Source organism: Loa loa (genome assembly GCF_000183805.2).
Source record: "Loa loa unplaced genomic scaffold supercont3.154, whole genome shotgun sequence".
NCBI lineage: Eukaryota > Metazoa > Nematoda > Chromadorea > Rhabditida > Onchocercidae > Loa > Loa loa.
This window is the reverse complement of record NW_018108334.1, coordinates 77,502-96,382: the sequence shown is the minus strand read 5'-3', so window position 1 is coordinate 96,382 and position 18,881 is coordinate 77,502. Positions and strand designations below refer to the sequence as shown.

The 18,881-nt window shown below is 30.4% G+C and overlaps 3 protein-coding genes across 3 annotated transcripts; 2 read left to right on the top strand and 1 right to left on the bottom strand.

Annotated features, from left to right (window-relative positions):
• Positions 1–965: 965 nt before the first annotated feature.
• LOAG_03054 (hypothetical protein) lies at positions 966–4,443 on the top strand. Its single transcript, XM_003138591.2, has 6 exons — positions 966–1,503; positions 2,423–2,570; positions 2,842–2,963; positions 3,467–3,634; positions 3,724–3,877; positions 4,158–4,443. Exons 1-6 carry the CDS (start codon positions 1,250–1,252, stop codon positions 4,320–4,322), a joined length of 1,011 nt encoding a protein of 336 aa, XP_003138639.1. The 5' UTR covers positions 966–1,249; the 3' UTR covers positions 4,323–4,443.
• A 2,154-nt stretch (positions 4,444–6,597) lies between these two features.
• Positions 6,598–9,632, top strand: LOAG_03053 (hypothetical protein). The gene is made up of 5 exons (XM_003138590.2): positions 6,598–6,939; positions 7,381–7,576; positions 8,410–8,628; positions 9,101–9,191; positions 9,379–9,632. Exons 1-5 carry the CDS (start codon positions 6,802–6,804, stop codon positions 9,572–9,574), a joined length of 840 nt encoding a protein of 279 aa, XP_003138638.1. The 5' UTR covers positions 6,598–6,801; the 3' UTR covers positions 9,575–9,632.
• A 2,421-nt stretch (positions 9,633–12,053) lies between these two features.
• LOAG_03052 (hypothetical protein) lies at positions 12,054–13,460 on the bottom strand (the record flags this gene model as incomplete). Its single annotated transcript, XM_003138589.2, has 4 exons — positions 12,054–12,182; positions 12,550–12,662; positions 12,987–13,119; positions 13,353–13,460. 4 exons carry the CDS (start codon positions 13,458–13,460, stop codon positions 12,054–12,056), a joined length of 483 nt encoding a protein of 160 aa, XP_003138637.2.
• Positions 13,461–18,881: the final 5,421 nt, after the last annotated feature.

The following is an 18,881-nucleotide window of genomic DNA, read 5'->3' as shown; positions in this document are numbered from 1 at the left end:
TCCTTTTCATTCATTGATCTCATGAATTATGAATATTGTGGTCCAAAAATCTTGTGAACTTTCTGATGAAAGAAAACAGTTTTCAAGAATAAAAATATGATCACATTATCTATTTATAGTGAATAAAGTACCTTCCTATGTATTATTCCTGAATGATTCCTATGGCTGATGTGAGGTGACATTACTGAATGACTGTTTATTAAGTTGTTCAGTAACTTCCTCTAATCGTTACACCATGGCTTGTTTTTTTTTTTTTTGCTAGGAGATGGCATCATAATTTGCAGGTTTTACAGTTAATGAATGGGATGAGAAGGTTTCAGTCATAACTTTCCTCTGCGAAGACTGGTAAACTGTTATTTCGAGCTTTAACTCGGAAGAGAACAAGTGATATCCGTTTTTCCAATATAACATTGCTTTAGTGGAGGACTTTTTAGATTCTTAATTTCAAACTTTTCACAAAACTTGACAATTATTTTATTTTAAAATATGTAGTTTGAAGTTGGACATAACGAATAAAGAACTACGGAACATATGAGTTTTAGAACAGACCGGAATGTACGTCATTTCAAATTCCATATTTTTCTACTGAGTTCTTAAAAAATATGAAAAACGAGTAATGAACCATTTGCGAGAGACCGGTAGTTGTCGATGAGTTATTGACTTTGCATGGATTTTTCTTGATTTTAGTAATTAGTCACATCGGAATAATTCAGTTATTCATAGCAGCTTGTTTTCCGGCAATAGCATAACTATATTCCAAATATGGCTGAGAAGAGTTCATGATGCTGGGTGATTTCCATTTCATTTAAAGCTTTGAGTTTTCCATTTGAGAGTCTAACTTTATGAGAATGGTATGCGCAAATTATGCATCGTCAACTAAATAATGCTATCAGGTTGTTAAGACCGTGGTACTTCCAGCGACACATAATATTTATGTGTGTATATTAGCATAATAATGAGTATTTGTTATATATATTCATTGAATACACTTTGGTATCGTATGAAGTTCCCATGATTAAACATTATTTTCCGTTTCCTTTCTTCATGGGGAAATTTTTTGATTCGAATCTTGTTCATTTTTACAAGAAAACAAGTTTTTACGAATCAATTTCCAAACATAGGTGCAGAAGAACAATTTTCATGTGACCGTTGATTGAACGAAATCAGAGCAGTGGTAAAGAAAAAATCAGAAAGTAGGAAAAAGGAGAGGAAAATTGGAACAGAACAGTGTGAAGTACAAGAATAACCAATGGGAGAGTGGTGGAGGAAATTTTTTGCTGTTGCGGAAATGGTAACAAATTTGTTATGTGATACAACTCATTTTTCGTTGGCACTTCTTGCTTATTGCTGGAGCAAAATGGTACCCACTAAAAAGATTTCCAACTTAACCAGGTTGGATCCGATCAGCCAACTCTCAACAAATGTTTGTCGCATTTTGGGACAAAATCCAGGACCATTTACGCTTCAGGGAACTAATACGTATTTGGTTGGAGCAACCGAAGGGTGAGCGTTTTGCATTTTGTTTTTCTCATGCTTTCTGTAAGATCAATAAAAAGATAATTCAGTTTGATCAGCTTTGATGCTCTGAATATTCATTACTATCATTGGTTTAAGTTCATTCATAAAATCACTTGCAGAGTAATTAAATAGAGGCGAAGTTAACTAGTACTCTAAACTGATAAATCCATTAAAATGAAACAGTTTGATGTCTGGGTCGATGTGATGCTTAAATATTTTAGAAGGTTCTTCCTGCTTCTCCGTTCAGCTATTGTACTAAAGCAACTGGCAGATCTAACTGTCATATATCGCTTGTCTGATAATTCCTGATATGATTGTAGCGACCGATTTGGAGATGATTTGTTTGTTGCATGTTATGAGATGATGAAAAAAGTAATTACTGTTTATGTTATTAAGGTTGACAGAAGGGGACGGAATATACAATAAAATTTCACCCATTTTAGAATGATTATTACATTAAGAAGTCGTAATGTTATCAAAGTCTAAGCATTTTCTGTAGTAGGGAACTTTCATGACATTTGAGGGTAAAGAAATCAAAATTTTTGATTTGGTTTGAGCAGAACCATTTCCTCATGTAAAAACCAAATTCTCTTTGAGTCAAAGATGATTTACTTCTGAAAAGTTGGGAAGCTAAAATTTCCAAGATATTTTGCCTTTGATTACAGTAATTAATCAAAGGTGGTTAAGGTAGTTCAAAATCGAAAACTTGCTTTCTAGTTTGCCTTGATCGTTGACTTCAAATATAATGTAAGTCTGAGATGATGAATAAAGCGGAACTAACAGTACCGATATTGTACTTGCGTCATTCATTATTGTCCATCTTTAAATCCTTATAATCTACTTATTGATAGGATACATTAGTCTTACTTCGAAAACAAAATCTAATTCTTTCTAATTTTTTCAGGAAAATTTTAATCGATTGTGGTAACAGTGGGGTGAAGCAATACATCGATTATTTGAAGGAAGCACTGGGTAATAATACAATAAGATTAATTATTTGCACACACTGGCATGATGATCATATAGGCGGCATACCGGATATTTTCAAACATGTAACTTATTTTCTTTCATTTCAAAGTATTTTTAAAAGTTTCTCAGTTTTAACTTCTCGACAGATTCCTTTTCAAAGCCATATTTTGTAACAGGTGTTCTGTTGAGTCAGGTAGACTTCTGATTTTAGTCACATCTCGCAGCTAAGTTTGAGTTTTTCATTATTATTGTACCTTGCAGAAGTATGGGTCTTGACTGTTCAACCACATACAACTAGAAAATAAATAAAACATTAAGACACGTTTTAGAAAAAATTTGATGCTATCATTAAAGGTAACGAATGGACCTGTACCAGTTCATAAACTTCGAAAAACAGATTCGCTAGAGGTGGGCAACATAAAATTTGATTACATATCACCAGAAAGTGTCATTACGGCTCCTGGAGTTACTCTTAGGTAGTGTTTCAAACTTTTATTATAAATAAGGGATTGACAGGGGTCAATCCCTTATTGACCCCCTTATTCAGGCCTGATCTATAGTAGGAATATATGTTATAGACATAGGTCAAGACCAAAAGAACAAGACAAGTGCATATTCCCTCCTCTTTATCAAATATTATGGTAAAAATTCATACCATATGACTGTGATGTGTTAGTAAATTTTGATTCTCTACGAATCATTTGAAGGTGTTTTCAAATAAATTTATTTGAATTTATTTTTGCTGGAAATTTGATTTTAAACCATGTGGGAAATATGTATTTTTTTTCTAGATTCGGTAATTTCATTCACACAGTTTTGTTATAAATAAAAGCTGGGTGATCGAAGGTAATCGTCCTGGGTGCATTTATTTCTGTAGTTTACAGTCGAGAACTATATATGAATTTTTATTTCCTGTAGAAACTTCGACTTTTAATTGAATGGAAACAAAACAACGGAGAAAACTTTAGATAAGTTACAGATGTATTGCAACACCTGGGCATACATCCGATCATATCTCCCTTTATTTTGAAGAAGAAGGTAGTCTCTTCAGCGGTGACTGCATACTTGGAGAAGGTACTTCTGTATTTGAAGATCTTTATGATTATATGCATTCGTTGGAAGCACTATCGAAACTTAGTGTGACTAGGTATGTGCATTAACTTTCTTTGTTGCTACTGCAAAAACACACACATACAGTTATTAAAAATCTTATTGGTAGTGAAAGATGATTTCTAGGATATATCCGGGACATGGGACTGTTATCGAGAATGGTTTGGAAAAAATTCATGAATATATAACACATCGGAAGAGACGAGAAGACGAAATATTGAAAATATTGGAAAATACGACGGTGGCATCTAGCATGCAAATTACTAATTTAATTTATAAAGTAAGTTTTCCCACCGTTTTTCATAGATACCATTTGATCAAAGTTTGGATGCAAATGCTATTTTCTGTTTCGCCTCCTCAAACAGAAATTAAGAATACACAGCTAATAGAGCGAGGTTTCACGTTTTTTTAAAAAAAAAGGTCACTTTTCACATTTTTTTAATAACCTTAAAAAAGGTTATCCTGCGAAGTTTATTCGATAAACTCGATGCAGCCACTTATTAATTATTAATTTTCCTAACTGTTCAATTGTATTCATGTTTATCCAGTCTGTTTTCCAGGATATATCTTGGTCAGTTAAATTGGGAGCCGTGAACAATGTGAATAAACATTTAACGAAGCTCGTGAAAGAAAATAGGGTTAAGCAAGTCGGTTTTGATAGCTATTGTCTAAATACTGCTCCGAACGCCGGCGTAGGACAACTTATTACTCATGCTCATAACTGATTTTTTTTTTATTTGTTACATATACAACATAAATAACTCACTTATTAAACAAATAAGTGTGTTAACAAATAAATACCTAGTAAAATTCAGCTTAATTTTATTCAGATACGTGTTGATGCGGCCTCATATCACTAATTTTTAACAGTTGTCACTACAAAAAAGAACAAAATTTGTTAAGCGGAAATATTACCTTTTTTAATTGGATATATTTGTCATGATGCATCCACCACAAGTATGGCGAATAAATACAATTACTCAGTTAACTAGGAAAAGACTGAGTGTGTTCTTGGCACTAGGGAAGTAATTGGAACCGATAGTCGGTAATCAAACTCTCTTTACAAATTTTGAATAATATTGAATGATGTTGGTGCACTGGTCAATAAAAGCATATAAATTGCTATAAATCCCGTTTCCAGGCTAGCACCAACCTACAAATGTTAAACGACATTTTTTCCAAAAAAAAAAAAGACAAACTGCATTGCGGTAAAGCCGTAATGAATCACAAACTTCATTGCGGTAAAGCCGTAATGAATCATTCATACTGCGTATTTAACTCAATCCGATCTTATGCTTAAATCTCTTGAAATTAATTTCAGATATCTGTTGTCTAAAAATTCATTGAAATCACTTCTCTGATCGTTATTTTGTAGTACAGAACACTTCGGCGGTTGGAAGTATCATATTGCCTGTTCAGCACTTAATTCCCTCATAACGACAGAAGCACTTTTACCTCATCCTGCTTTTTGTCTTCTTCCTTTAAGTTACGAATGATAACCGCTCACATTGTTTAATGAGTGGTTAATCATAAAGTTGTACAATTCTCATTTGAGCTTGCATAAAAGGGAAGATGTGACACTGTTCTTATGGAGTAATTCTGCAATGGAGGGATATAAAATGTACATCGATTGCTGATCCGAAGTAATTCATTCATTATTCATCTTACAGAAATCTCAACTCAGCAATGGCTTTATCGTAAATTAAATTCGTCTATACATTGTCCCCTTGCATGTTTGAAAGTGTTGGAATTTCCGCAGATGAGGGATTGCTAATTTTCCCATTTTGTTTTCTTTTTGATGTTGAAATGAAAAAAGTAACGAATGATTTCCTGATATCAATTTCGAAGATGGAAACATATGAAACATTAGTTATGAAATCATCAATTTCTTCATCATAAATATCCCACCTTTCTCATTCATCATTTTATAATTTGTTTACATTATTGCAATTTTTCGCTCATTCTGCTCTTTTTCTTTCTCCATATAGTGCAGGTGTTAAACTTTCTCTGTTATCAGATAGAAATATATATATATACACATATGCACTAAAACATTACTTTCTAATATTAGCATGAGAAAATGGATGTATTAATGCCAGAAAGTTCTTTCAGGGAAAAAACACAGTTGAGGGAGAGCAGATTTTTCCCAATAAAATACCCCATATCTTTCCCCAAATTTCGAACCTTGCTCTTACGATTATTCTTTCTCGTAGCTTAATTTTCTGAGTTAATTTTAGTGGATTATTTCAGCAACACATCCTTTGATCATCATTACTTTCGTACACGCATGATCACATCAATCAATTCACTGTTTTCATTGTGTGAATGAATTAGTTTTAGGTGTTAGCTTTTAAGTTTCAAAACTTCAAATTTTAGGCGTAAAAGTTTAAAGTGTTGAATTAGTCCTAATAAAACCCAAAGTATGACGATGATTTCATTCATTTAATGAAATATCGTATGATTTATTGTTGAACAATGTCGCTGAAAATGTGACGTGATCCAGCTTTATATATAATTACTGAAAAGATATTTATTTCGGTTTTTTTTTTTGATTAGAAGTGTGATTTAATTAGTGGAAAGAATGCGACATGGTATAAGAGAACAAACACTTCTCTCAACTCTCCCACCCATACCATCGGAAAGGATGGAAAGAGGTGGGACAGTTTGCGCAATTCGTGATTTATCGGCTGAGATAGTTCTTCCATTTTCTATATTTCTTACCCAAACAAATGCTCTTCTATCAATACTTTTGAGCGGGGATTGTAGAGTTGACAATAAGTTGGTGGCGATCGATCCCCTGATAATAAAATTCATCTCATTAAGAGATGAGTGCGACATCGTTAACATCGCTGTTCCCTTCCAACCATCTACGCTATCGATCCACCTATTGTATAGCAGATGTACTGTTGTCATTTATTGTCATTTGTTGTTCCCACTAGAAAATATCACCACTACAGAAGAATATTGGCATATTTCATAGCCCAACATTGTTGTTGAATGTCACTAAAGGATAGGTAAGAAGGATCCATGTATATGTGTGCATGTGTGTGTGTATGTGTGTTTATGTATGTGTATGTGTGTAATATGTGTGTATGTATGTATGTGTGTGTGTGTGTGTGTGTGTGAATCTATTGATGGATCGGATCTGATTCACTCCATCATATCATATTTGGTAGTATTTTCAGCAGCGATGTTCCTATTGTCATGATTGAGGCAATTTTTCGAGGACGTTTTATAGCGTTTATTACAATTTTTGATATTTGTTTCATCAGAAATGGAAATGTCGCGATAGTATCACGAAAGAAATGGACGGAACAAGATGAAGCTCGAAGGATTCAACAGGTTGTTTGGGACAGTTCCACTGATTCACTTCATTTTCATCTTTCGATTAAATTTTCTGAAGTGAAATACTCGAAAATGAAAAGTCTCAATTCAAGTTTATTTACCAAAGTTTCAAAATAGAATTTTTATAAAGTAGTATCCTCTCATATACAATGAATGTATTTGTCCTTCATCTCGCTCCCAATGCCAATGACAGTTTTTCATCATATCACTTTATTTGTCGCTTTAACAGTTCTTCTGAATCGAACACTAAAACGACATTATTTAAAATGAAATAAACTTTGAAATTGAAATTTCAAATTTTCGAAAAATTCATATTTTGGATAAAATGACTGAAACATGAAATGTTTCACTTTTTTCAAAATTCAATGCAAAATTTTCAATCTTCCAACCAGCACTGTAAAATGTCTCTTTTTTTTTCTGGAATGAAATGAATTGAAGATAATGGAGGCGGAAGAAATGGAATACGAAATGGAACAGCGCTCCCAATCTGCTGCTGCCGCTGCTGCTATTGCTGTAGATGGTGATAACATGCTGCGGGATGATCACCATAATTATCCGATAACTGAATCTTATCAGTACATAAAGGGAACAGTTCTACCAGTTACATTTCCTAGTGTCGTTACTACTACAACAGGTAATTAATTAATGGGTGTATTTGTTTTTACTGGACAAAATGGGAATTGAAATCTTTCTTAATTAATGGATTAGAGCGAATCTCTCATTCTACAGTTATCTTAGTTATAATGGGCTTTCCATCATTGCAAATAATTTCGTTCAAAATTAGTGGAATTACGTCAGAGAAAACAAGTTCAATAATTGAAGTATTTCAAAAGTGATTTTTCTTGATAGTGGAAATAGGAAAATGATTGAACAAAAAAAAAAATGGTATATGGGATATTTTTCGTAATTTCCATTTTGTGGTGATGGAAAAAGTACAGTGATATTAATGCGTGGGATAGCTTATCATGGATATGGATTGATGCTGAACTGATTGGTGGTGACATTTAGAGATAAATTAGTTGACAAGAAATAGATATTCAAGCACTTTATTTAAAATGCTAGAATTTTTAAATATAGTTTCCAATCAAAATTTTTAACATAATATAGTTTAAATATGTCTTTTTAGATATACATCTTTTTAAATATATTTTTTTCGTGCTGCAAATGGAATAATTGATCTAATAATCGACTCTCTAATTAATATTACCTATGCGAAATATATATCACCTATATATTTCCTTGCATAGTTCTTGTTAATTTCATTATTGGTCTAATTGAATATGACAAGAACTAAACTTTTAAACTGACCAATTGTCCCGTAGTTGACGGCCGTCAAATGACAAAGAATATGAAGGGTCAAATTAATGGTATTATTTAAATCTAAAGGATTTGAAACTTAAATCTAGTTCTTTTCCCCTTTAATTTTAAGTTTTACGAAAGAGGAATTCTTATTGATATTAACCACAGATGATAGCTATTGGTGTTATTATTGTACGAGTCCGCTAAGTATAATGAGTGGAAATATGCAGCGTGCAATTGCAAATTTCCTACGCATTCGTCGTACGGCTTATCCGGTTCAAGTGAAGAATACGCGATGCTCGGAACCACGTAATTTGACGGAGTTAGCTGTGGAACATTGTCGACATCCCTATTGTCAAACGCTAATTTTGACAGATCACGATACAGGTAAGTTCCTCTTTATTTCATTCGTATAGGTATGCAAATAATCGACAGCAATTTATCTTCTGTTTTTTAAATTGAACATTAGCACTTCTCATTTGGAACGTCAAAAATTTAATAAACATTTTGGAGATATTTAAAATTCATTCCATGCGATAATTGATGTTGTCTTACCAATTATTATGTCAAATCTTTTAAAATTCAAGCATTTGTTTCAAATATCTCTTTTATAATACTCGCATAATTCACTTACACTAAGCGATCAAATGATAAAACAATGACACTCTCTCTACCATTGTTCTTTTTAATTTTACAGATGATTTATTTCCATCTCATTTCTATTTTATAAAATATCTTATGAATATATTTCAAAAACTTTTATTCATTCTTAATCCTATTAATTGTAAAAATGTGCAATTAAAAAATTTTGAGAACTACAAAAAAGAAACTCCGCTACATTTTTGACATCACCTTTCAGGTTCAGCATTTACAATGCGTGGTTGTGCTGAAACATTTGGAGCAATAAATGAAAAGTTGCTTGATGCACGTGGTGATAATACGTGCCAGAGGTAAAGAATTTCGTTATCTAATTAATATTCCGACTACTAATTCAGTAAAGAACGTTCTTTTTTTCAAAAATATGAGATATAATGGCGGCGGTATTGATCAAAGAATTAGCAGTAACAATGAATGCACAAATTGATCAAAGGATTAAAACTATGTAAAAAAAAAAAGAAACTAAAGATAGTTTTCCAGACTACACGAACAACTTGATATACAGGAATGTATCTGTAGGCATCGACAATATTGCTATCCAGGTGCGAAACGTCGATTTTTCGATACTTCAGCAGCTACAATATTCATGGCTTCAGCGCCAGCTAATAATATAATATTCATATTTTATCTTATTTTGTTAATTTCTTTAAAGCTCACATTTTATGACCAATTATAGTTGACCTCTCTCAGTCATCACTGGTTATATTTATTTGAATCCCATAATTTTCTTTCCGAGAATTTTATTTTTCATGAAGTATTTTATCATATATATATATATATATGAACTACTTAAACCTTTACAGCAAAAAAAGTATTTAAAATTATTAGGAATTCATTTTAAAAGAAACACACAAAAAAAAAAAGCGGGTCATGGAAAATGTGGATCATGTTGAATGTTGACCTTGATAATTTCTGATATTTACTACTTTGTAATCTTATCGATTCATCGTTTATGTTTCTGGCGGAATTATTCGGTTAACTTAACTATCGGGTAATGTATTTAAAGTTAACTATTGAATGTGCTAGGGATAGATATGTTAATTGTTACTTATACTTAATTGGAAGAAGCACCCCAAAAGCATACCCTTTCAAATATTTAACCATAACTTGTAATAAAATTATAATAAATCGTGTAATGAAAACTAAATTACTTCATTATATCACAAATCGAACTGAAAATGTCAAAAGTCTAACTGTTTAAAATGAGTTACAAATTTTTTAATCTTTATTTTTCGAAATTATACTTTAATTTTAGAGAAGCAATTCACTGGTTTTGGTTTTAATTTATCAAACCTCTCCATTTGCTTTACTCATTATTTGCGATAGTTTGTTCGTTTTATTTCACACTTTTGATCTTTGCCATTTACGTACAACAATCAGCTTCGGGATTTTGTTGAAAATTTCAAAATCATTTTCTGTGCTTTAGGACTAGATGGACTATTACTGCTCTCATATCATAATAATACTTGGATTGAACTTCGTGAAATGTGTACCGTTGTAAAAATGGATAAATCGATGATTAAAAATAATTTAAATAAGGAAAAAGAAAGAATGATAAAGCTACAAAATACGAAATAATTCTCATCAAAATTATTGAAAATTTCGATGTAATCAGTAAAAACTTTTGAAATTGATTTTTGCAAATATAATTGGGATTTATTTCAGTTCATTCCATTAATTTAATGGTTAATATTCGCGTCACATTTCTTCGTTTTAATTCTACAAATTTGCATTGGACAATTTCTGACGGCAGAATTACTGTTGGTTTTGAAATTGGAAATACGGAAAAAAGTTGGCGATGAGAGAAATGATAATTTCTGGTAGTATTGTCAAGAAAGTTAATTTATTGATCCGTTCGTCTACCATATGGGTTTATTCGTGTTGTAATATTATACTCACACAGTATTACTAATTAACAATAATAAGAAAGAAATACATGAAGCACGCGATAAATTGGTAAGCAGCGACAGAAATCAGTTATACAATAAGTAAGCAATGTGACCAACTTTAATTAACAAATCTTTTGTCACCGTCTTCGGTAATAGTTGACTGTCACTTTCATAATAGGTTTCGTAATAACAGATATAAGGATTGAGCTGGTTGCAGAATAGATGTCAAATTATGAAAGAAGAAAGGAAGGGATAGAGTAAATGGTAATTGAAGAGGTGGTGAATAAGTGTAGAGAAACGGTCTAATATGTGTTTTATTGTAAAAACTTACCTGTGGAATTTTTTCTTTTGATATATCTAAGGCTTTGGTAAGCTCCACTGAGGTCATCGCGGAGGTACAACTGACCCTTAGCATGGTCCATTGTTCAACCATGAATTGTTTGTTAACTTATATCCTCCTCATCACCTTAATTACTCACAGGATTTCATCATCCTGTCTGATCGTTATTATATAAATTTCATTTCATTTTATTTTTCTGTTAATCCGACATGCGTTATTGTGTAAAATCAATAAAACACGAAAATGTCACATTTTATGTAGTATGATGTCATCAATACTTAATGAATTGATGTACTAATATAATATGAATAAATATGGATGGATTAATGAATGATTTGTTAAATTCATTACAACCACTAATTTAATTAATTACAGGACAGTTGAAATAACCACATTGTGCACAATTTTCAAACTTTAGAAGTTCAAATTCTTTTTTATTCCAAAATTTATATGGTCACACTCTTATAATTCCTTTTCTTTTTTACTTAATTCATTTTTTTTCCTGAGGAAAGTGGAAGGGATTTATATGATCGAGAAAGGAAACGATCTTAGCTCTGATGATAATTTACATACAAGAATTGTTAGATTTGAAATGTATCTTTGCTGTTTTTACTGCTTGCTGATGGACTTACTACTGTATTTTTTGCGCTCCAGGCGCTTCTATCTAGATTTCACTCCTAATACAAAGAAGTTAACTATTAATTTGAAAAATGAAAATAAGTGAAACTTGTAGATTAACACGGAAAAACGAGAATGAAAATGCAATTGGTCATTTTCAAGGATTTGTGATGTAATGCGAATGCAAATTTTGCAATTAAATAACCTGAAAATTAAATCGAACCAAATTATGTCAATTGGAAATTAGCTAATTAATTTATTGCAATGCTTAAATTAAGTCAATTCCAAGCCCTCCAACAAATTCCAAATTATGTTGATTTTTCGTCACTTTCCAAAAGCATCCTTGCTACACCATTCTTATTTACGATGAATGCTCGATATAATGTATAAAGTAACAACCAATTGATAAGAATAGCAATTGAAATTAGCAACAATACCTGGAAGTGACAATAATTTTACTAATTAATTAGCAATGAGAGCAACAACTTTCGAAGGCTGCAATGGTTTTATTGATTTGTTGGTTCACGTTTTGCATCTACAGACTTCCTCTTCTATCTTTTATCATCATTCTGTTGATAACTGAAGCAGAAGCTAACAATTTCATGAGCTTAAATGCAATACCTATTTATTTCATTTATCATTGATCATTTTGTTGTGCTTCTGTCTGATATCTCACAATCTGATAACTTAATAGTATGCGATATTTGACAATATTCAATGATTAGTTAAACAAATAAATGAAAAGAATATTTGACGATATCTTGTATTCACCTCCCATTCCTTTTAATCATACAAAAAACGAACTCGTATTTCAGCAAATGGAAATGTGGGTGTTTGTTGGATCAAACTTTTCTTATGCCATAAATCCGGCCATTCGTAAATAATCGATATCATAATCCAGAATAAAGAACTGAGAGCTAAAATGTGAATTGATTATGCAAATAAAGCATTCGAAACTTTTTCTTTAAGCGATAAATTTAAAAAATTTTATAGATAATATTAAACGGAATAAGAGATTAACCAATAAATAATTTAACCAAATAGTAGTATTTATTTGATGCAATTACTAAATAGTTTATTAATTAATTTGGTTAATAATTAATAAAGTGATGTTTTGTTTCAACTTTCTTTAATTAATTTTTATGCGATAGGTATTACACCAAATTTCAAGTCTCTTTCAATCTCCATCAAATTTCAAATCTTCCATCTATTTCAGTTTATTAGTGGTAGTATTCAATTACCGGCGATATTCAGTACTGGAAGTGCAACATTATTAGGTGTCATAGTAGTGGGTAATTTAACATGACATATGAGCCAAATATGCCAACTATTGGTCAATAGCGCCAATATTCCTTCAAACAAGCTTGTGATGATCTAAAATTTCATAAAATCGCTTTATGAAATTTCAGAAATGCTAATAATATTTTTGAAATTTAAATTCCATTTCGAATTCCATTGTTATTCAAATTTCATTATAAATTCCGTTATCAGATCATCAATTAATTAGTGATCAGCTAGGATGATACTGTAATAACATGACTATGACCTTTTTCCGCCTAAAACTCATTCACAATGCGCTCGCCAAATTGTTTTTATAGGAGTATTACCTGATTTTGAAATGGGAAATTCAATTTGTTAAGATTATTTACATCCAAACTTCTGCCTAATAGTGTTTCCAGTCGTATTTGTATGCATGTTTCTAACGTTCGATACATCCGAGTATGTCTAAATTTCGGTTTAAAATATTACTCTGTCTCATCTGACCCGTTTCTGCTTAAGTTTTCATAGCTTGTAATGATCTCAATGGGTAAAGTAAATCGATATTATAGCTATAATCTCAAAGAACTGATCTTGATCATTACATTATCACTCTATAACTATATTAGTTTTATTGTTCTCATTAGTACAAAAAAGGTATACAATCGTTGATTGGTTAATCCCAATTGTAGCATCATTCGTTCATCAAGTGGCGTATATGTTTCATTATCATAATGAAATATTTCCTTCCAACATATCGATGTTGGATTTAATAATTCATAGAGAATCCAAGCTAAGATCAACTCATTCATTATTAATAGCAGTAATGTCCCATCGATCATGCAATAATAACCTCTACAAATATTGTCTCGAATATTAACCATAAAGCTAAAGTTAGTATAAATCATACTTTAAACGTTATTTCAATCAAATTCATTTATGTGTTTTTCTTTCTTCTCTTACTCTAAAATATTTAAAAATCAGCTTCATTTTTTTTGCTAACAAATTGCAAAAAGTAATTTCAAAACTTGGCCTCTACTGCTATTCTCGACAATTAAACTCTTGACATTCAATTCAAATGATAGAATGCTTACTTTGACTGACCGATTGCCATTTCACAAAACATATGATTTTAAAAAACTATGAGAATTGCATAGGAAATGCATAAAATAGTTCGAAATTTGCATTTCGCATTAAAAAAAAAATTATGATATCATTATAAAACTTAACTGATGCATTTAAATAAAATTATTGATTTTAATTGTTGATTTTTCAATTATTGATTATGTTAATTATTGATTTTTTGAGTATCAATTAATTTTGGGCTTTCAATTAATCAAACGTGCCTTTGGTGTCATGACCGGGTCTTGATAACATACTGTCAACTTTAATGCTATTGAATTTGACCTTGGTGGTTATCGCTTTTAAAGGTCACATAAATTTCTTTCATTTGTTCGACATTCCTTTTTTGTGCAGAGAGCATTTCCTTCACAATTTTAATTACACATCATCTTCAATGGTTCAAATGGATGCAGCAATAACAAATATTATACATCGGTAGGAAACACTTATTAATTTCAACTAGTGAATTTGAACTGTTCAAAGTAATTAATTAATTTATGGAATGATTCTGGAGTGGATTTAAATTTAGAATTACTTCAAAGACTATAACTCTACCCTTCAATACTGTCCCTCAAACTTTAAATTAAAGAAAGAAAAGAAAAAAACTACAAATATACAGACAATATACGATTTGAAAATTAATTAGTTACAGACTGCCAGGTGCTAATGACCAAATAATATGCAATAACATTTAAAAGTGTTTGCAGTTTGTCCTTCGTCAAAATTTAATCGTTTCATACATACATTTTTCTGAAATTTCGAAATTCAAAGTTGGCATTTTAGAATAAAAAAAAGTTTGAAATATTTGAAATATTTATTTAAGTCTATGATATCACCAATTTTTTCATAGCATAGTATTTAATAAAATTATTTTTAAATACAAAAACTTAACGAAAAGAGATCCAACAAAATGTTTTTTATTTTTTATTTTTTTGAAATTAACCTATAAAATTCGATCAGCGGTCTTCTTGATAACAGTATTTTCTCTCTCATAGGATTAAGCAAAATTCTAAAAAGTTAAAATTTTATTGTTAGATTAAATTTGGTGGAAAGTAACAGTAGACAATAAAATGACAGTTCATTTCCTTAGTCTTACTTTAATTTAAAAAACTACACATGAAAAGTTCTACTCTTTTCGATTCATTCTTTTAAACATTCATTGTTATTTTTCTTAATTATTCAACTGATAATGATCCAAGGTTTGTTAAGGTTATCACATTAAAAACTTGTATAATTTTAATATTACTAACACTTCTAATACGTTTTTGATAATTCGACTTTGGATAGCATTTTATGAGACAAAATAGCCTAAAACAACAAATTGTTCTGAGAACCAATACAGTATAGCCATCTTTGCAACATTGATTTGCTATTCCAACAACTGTCCTTTCATTAAGACCTGAAGGAATATTTATTGTTACCAATGGATAAATAAATTTAATTTCTGCTTTGCTGCATTTCGTCATAATGGTGTTTACATGAGAAGCTCATATGTCCTTTAATCCATAAATAGGCGCTTATCCTCGGATAACATGAAGTACCACAACCTGAATAGATACTTTTAGGTTGGTTGTTCGTTGAATCCATGCGTAGCTCATTATAGTAAAATTCATTCAGATCAGGAAATTTTATTTGCGGCGGTAAAAAAGCATTTCTATTCAAAAATGCTTTTACTAAACAATTTTAAACAGAACTACTGCGCTGTTAAATATTAAAATGCGCAAAACAGCAAGCACCATAAGATAATAGTAAAATAAAGTAACTTAAAAGACCGCTCTATCGTTTAATTGTAGCTCCGATGAAGAAATAAGCTGAATTAAAATCAGGAAATCAGGCATATATTCCGGTTGGATTATCAAGTCGGTTAAGAAAATAAATGGTGCTGTCTTCTTCTAAACTTTCCGGAAACAATTTGTATCTTTACTTATATTATTTTCGAAATTTCGTTAACAAAAATAAAGCTATAGAAAATGATGATTTTTTAGTCAAGAATAAGGTTTAGTTTAATTAGACTTCAGTTTTCTTTACTGAACTCAATAAAATTACTAAATTACTAAACCTGAAATGGATCTTGTATAAATTAATTCATAGATTATAATTAGACAAATATTATTTATTTTGTAATATAAATTCCAAAAAAAAGTACAAATTTAAATTCCGAAAAAAACGGTTCTTCAAAGTAAACTTTAGTATAGAAATGACAAAGCAAACGATTCAAATATCCATCACCAAATATTTATTGAATTATAAATTGACAATAAATTTTAAATACAAATGGGGATTACAGAACAAATTAATAAATGAAGGCAAGCTAAATTAGATTAAGACATCTTTTCCGGATCACCCAGTTTCAGAACTGATTGTCCAACCAGATGACGACCATCTTGTTGTGGGAAGATATGATGGTCAACTTCATAAATGAATTCAGGATATTAGATTAGATTCAGATTAGATTTTAGATTAGATTCTTATATTAGATCACAATTATTTGATAAAAATAACTTACCCTTTGTAATACTGTTAACATTTCCTGTTATCAGTGGAGCAAATCGAGATTTAAAGCATGGTACTGTCTCATAGCCAAATGTACAAACTCTTATCAAATGACGGAAAAGTTAGCAATCACGTCATTATTTAGTTATATGACTTTACATTTCGTAGAAATCTTCACTGAATTTTACAATATCTACGAACAAAAATCATCTGTGCAATTCATAGATCCATCACTTTACGCTGTATCAAGGTGTGCGTTCCAAGTGTATTGTGAAGTGGCATTGATAATCCACGTACGTACGTTCACGTTTGATCTTAGTGAATATATTCCGTGAAACTAAAACACTGCATATATTGCGGAATTCATTGTCTTATGCAATATTTTAAATTCGATTGAAGAAATCATGAAAAGCTGAGATTGATTAGTTCACTTAAAAAAAAAATACTTTTCCTATCAGAGTTTGATAGGTCTATTAGAAATCAAGCGGAAACTAGTCTTATCAATGCTTGACAAACTCATACGTTAAAGGTTTTGATTCAAGTTTATTTTTAAATTAACAGAATTTATTATTTTTGAACTTTCTGGTCCATGCTGCAAATAAATAAGTCAAAGTGATTTGTAGTACAGAAAAGTTTCGGAACCAATGTTTTAAAGTAATCACTTTTCCATTCCTCAACTTATTATATCTCTAATATAATTGTAATCATGCATTTAACTGATCTCATAATTTTACCTTTTATAATAAAAAGTTTGAAATGTATCCATTTAAAAGTATTGATATTTAATAAGATAATATGCTAAACAGGTAAGATGTTCAGGTATGTTTAGTAGATTACATTGTGAGATATTGGATAGGTGAAGAATAATTCTTATCGAAACATTGTAAATACAAAAAGTAAAACTTTCCCAATTGTCATCATTTTCAATCGTTGGTAAAAAAAAAAGTTTAAAATTTATTCTAAACTGACATGCCTTAATACATTATACTTTTTACTTTTAGAAATATAAAAAAAAGAAGGATGAAAATACAAAACTCTTTTTAATATTAATAAACTGATCCATTCCACATTTTAACGAAATAAATCTTTAAATGAGTTTAATTTATTGCCTTAAAAAAGAAGAAAATGTTAATTACTTCTACACTAAACATACTTTTTAAATTCAAATGATGGGCAGATTTCAATAATGGCATCAGAATTTGCATATAATTAAAAGAGGGAAAGAGAGAGAGAGATAATTGGGAAGAAGAAAGGAAAAAATGATGATGTCAGTAAGGATTTTTTTTTTTAAATTGCTGTTGTTACGTTGTTACAAAAAAAAAAAAAAAAAAAAAAAAAAAACTTAAACTTTGTTTGAAATGATTTACAAATCTTTGGAATAACTTCAAATTAGCTGATTTGTTTGTTAAAGAAACAATTAATTACTGTTCATAAGATCACCTATAATACTAATCAATAATGTTGTTATCTTCTTATCATGAATACAGATTAGATAAGATAGCTAGAGTATAATTCAGTTCTTATCATCACTATCATTCCTTTTGCTACAATTCCAAATATCTATTTAACAGTCACTAATCACAATGCTTACAGCAAAGGTTTCAATTTTAATTTTAATTTTGACCTTAAGGCTTGTTCGTGAATTTGTTCTTATTTTGTTTATTCACCTGAAGTAAGAAATAACTACGGCCAGTTTTGCTTCAAACTTTGTGTAATTTAAAGCTTTCCTATTCGGTTGACACTCCGAACATTTTTTCCTATTCGGTTGACACTCCAAACATTTTTACATTTCTATTTAAAAAGCTTACTTCCAACTTACAAATAATGCTGAAAAATAAAAAAATTTTTTTGCAACTAAAATAACTATTAGTTTTTTCAATTTATCATCAATTCAATTAAACGATGCTTTCATTAAATGTCAAACTTATGTCATACATGTTGTGATAGGTCAAATCCTTACTTTTCTTAAGTACCTTTTCTTGAATTACAGAAATATCAAATTCTTTGATTTTCGCAGCAACAAAGAGCCTTTATGCAAATCATTCAAACTGTAACCTTGCATATCGATTACTGCCTGTGAATTGAATTGAATTTGAATGATTACCGTAACTTGTATGAATATCTTATTATGTCATTTAATGTTTTTGAAGTTGAATCCAAAATTGCATCAATTTAGCCGTCTGAAATACAAATGTACTATGTCAGTTTTGTCATCATTTAAATATCATTCGAAATTAATCATTTAAATAACATTACCACGACAC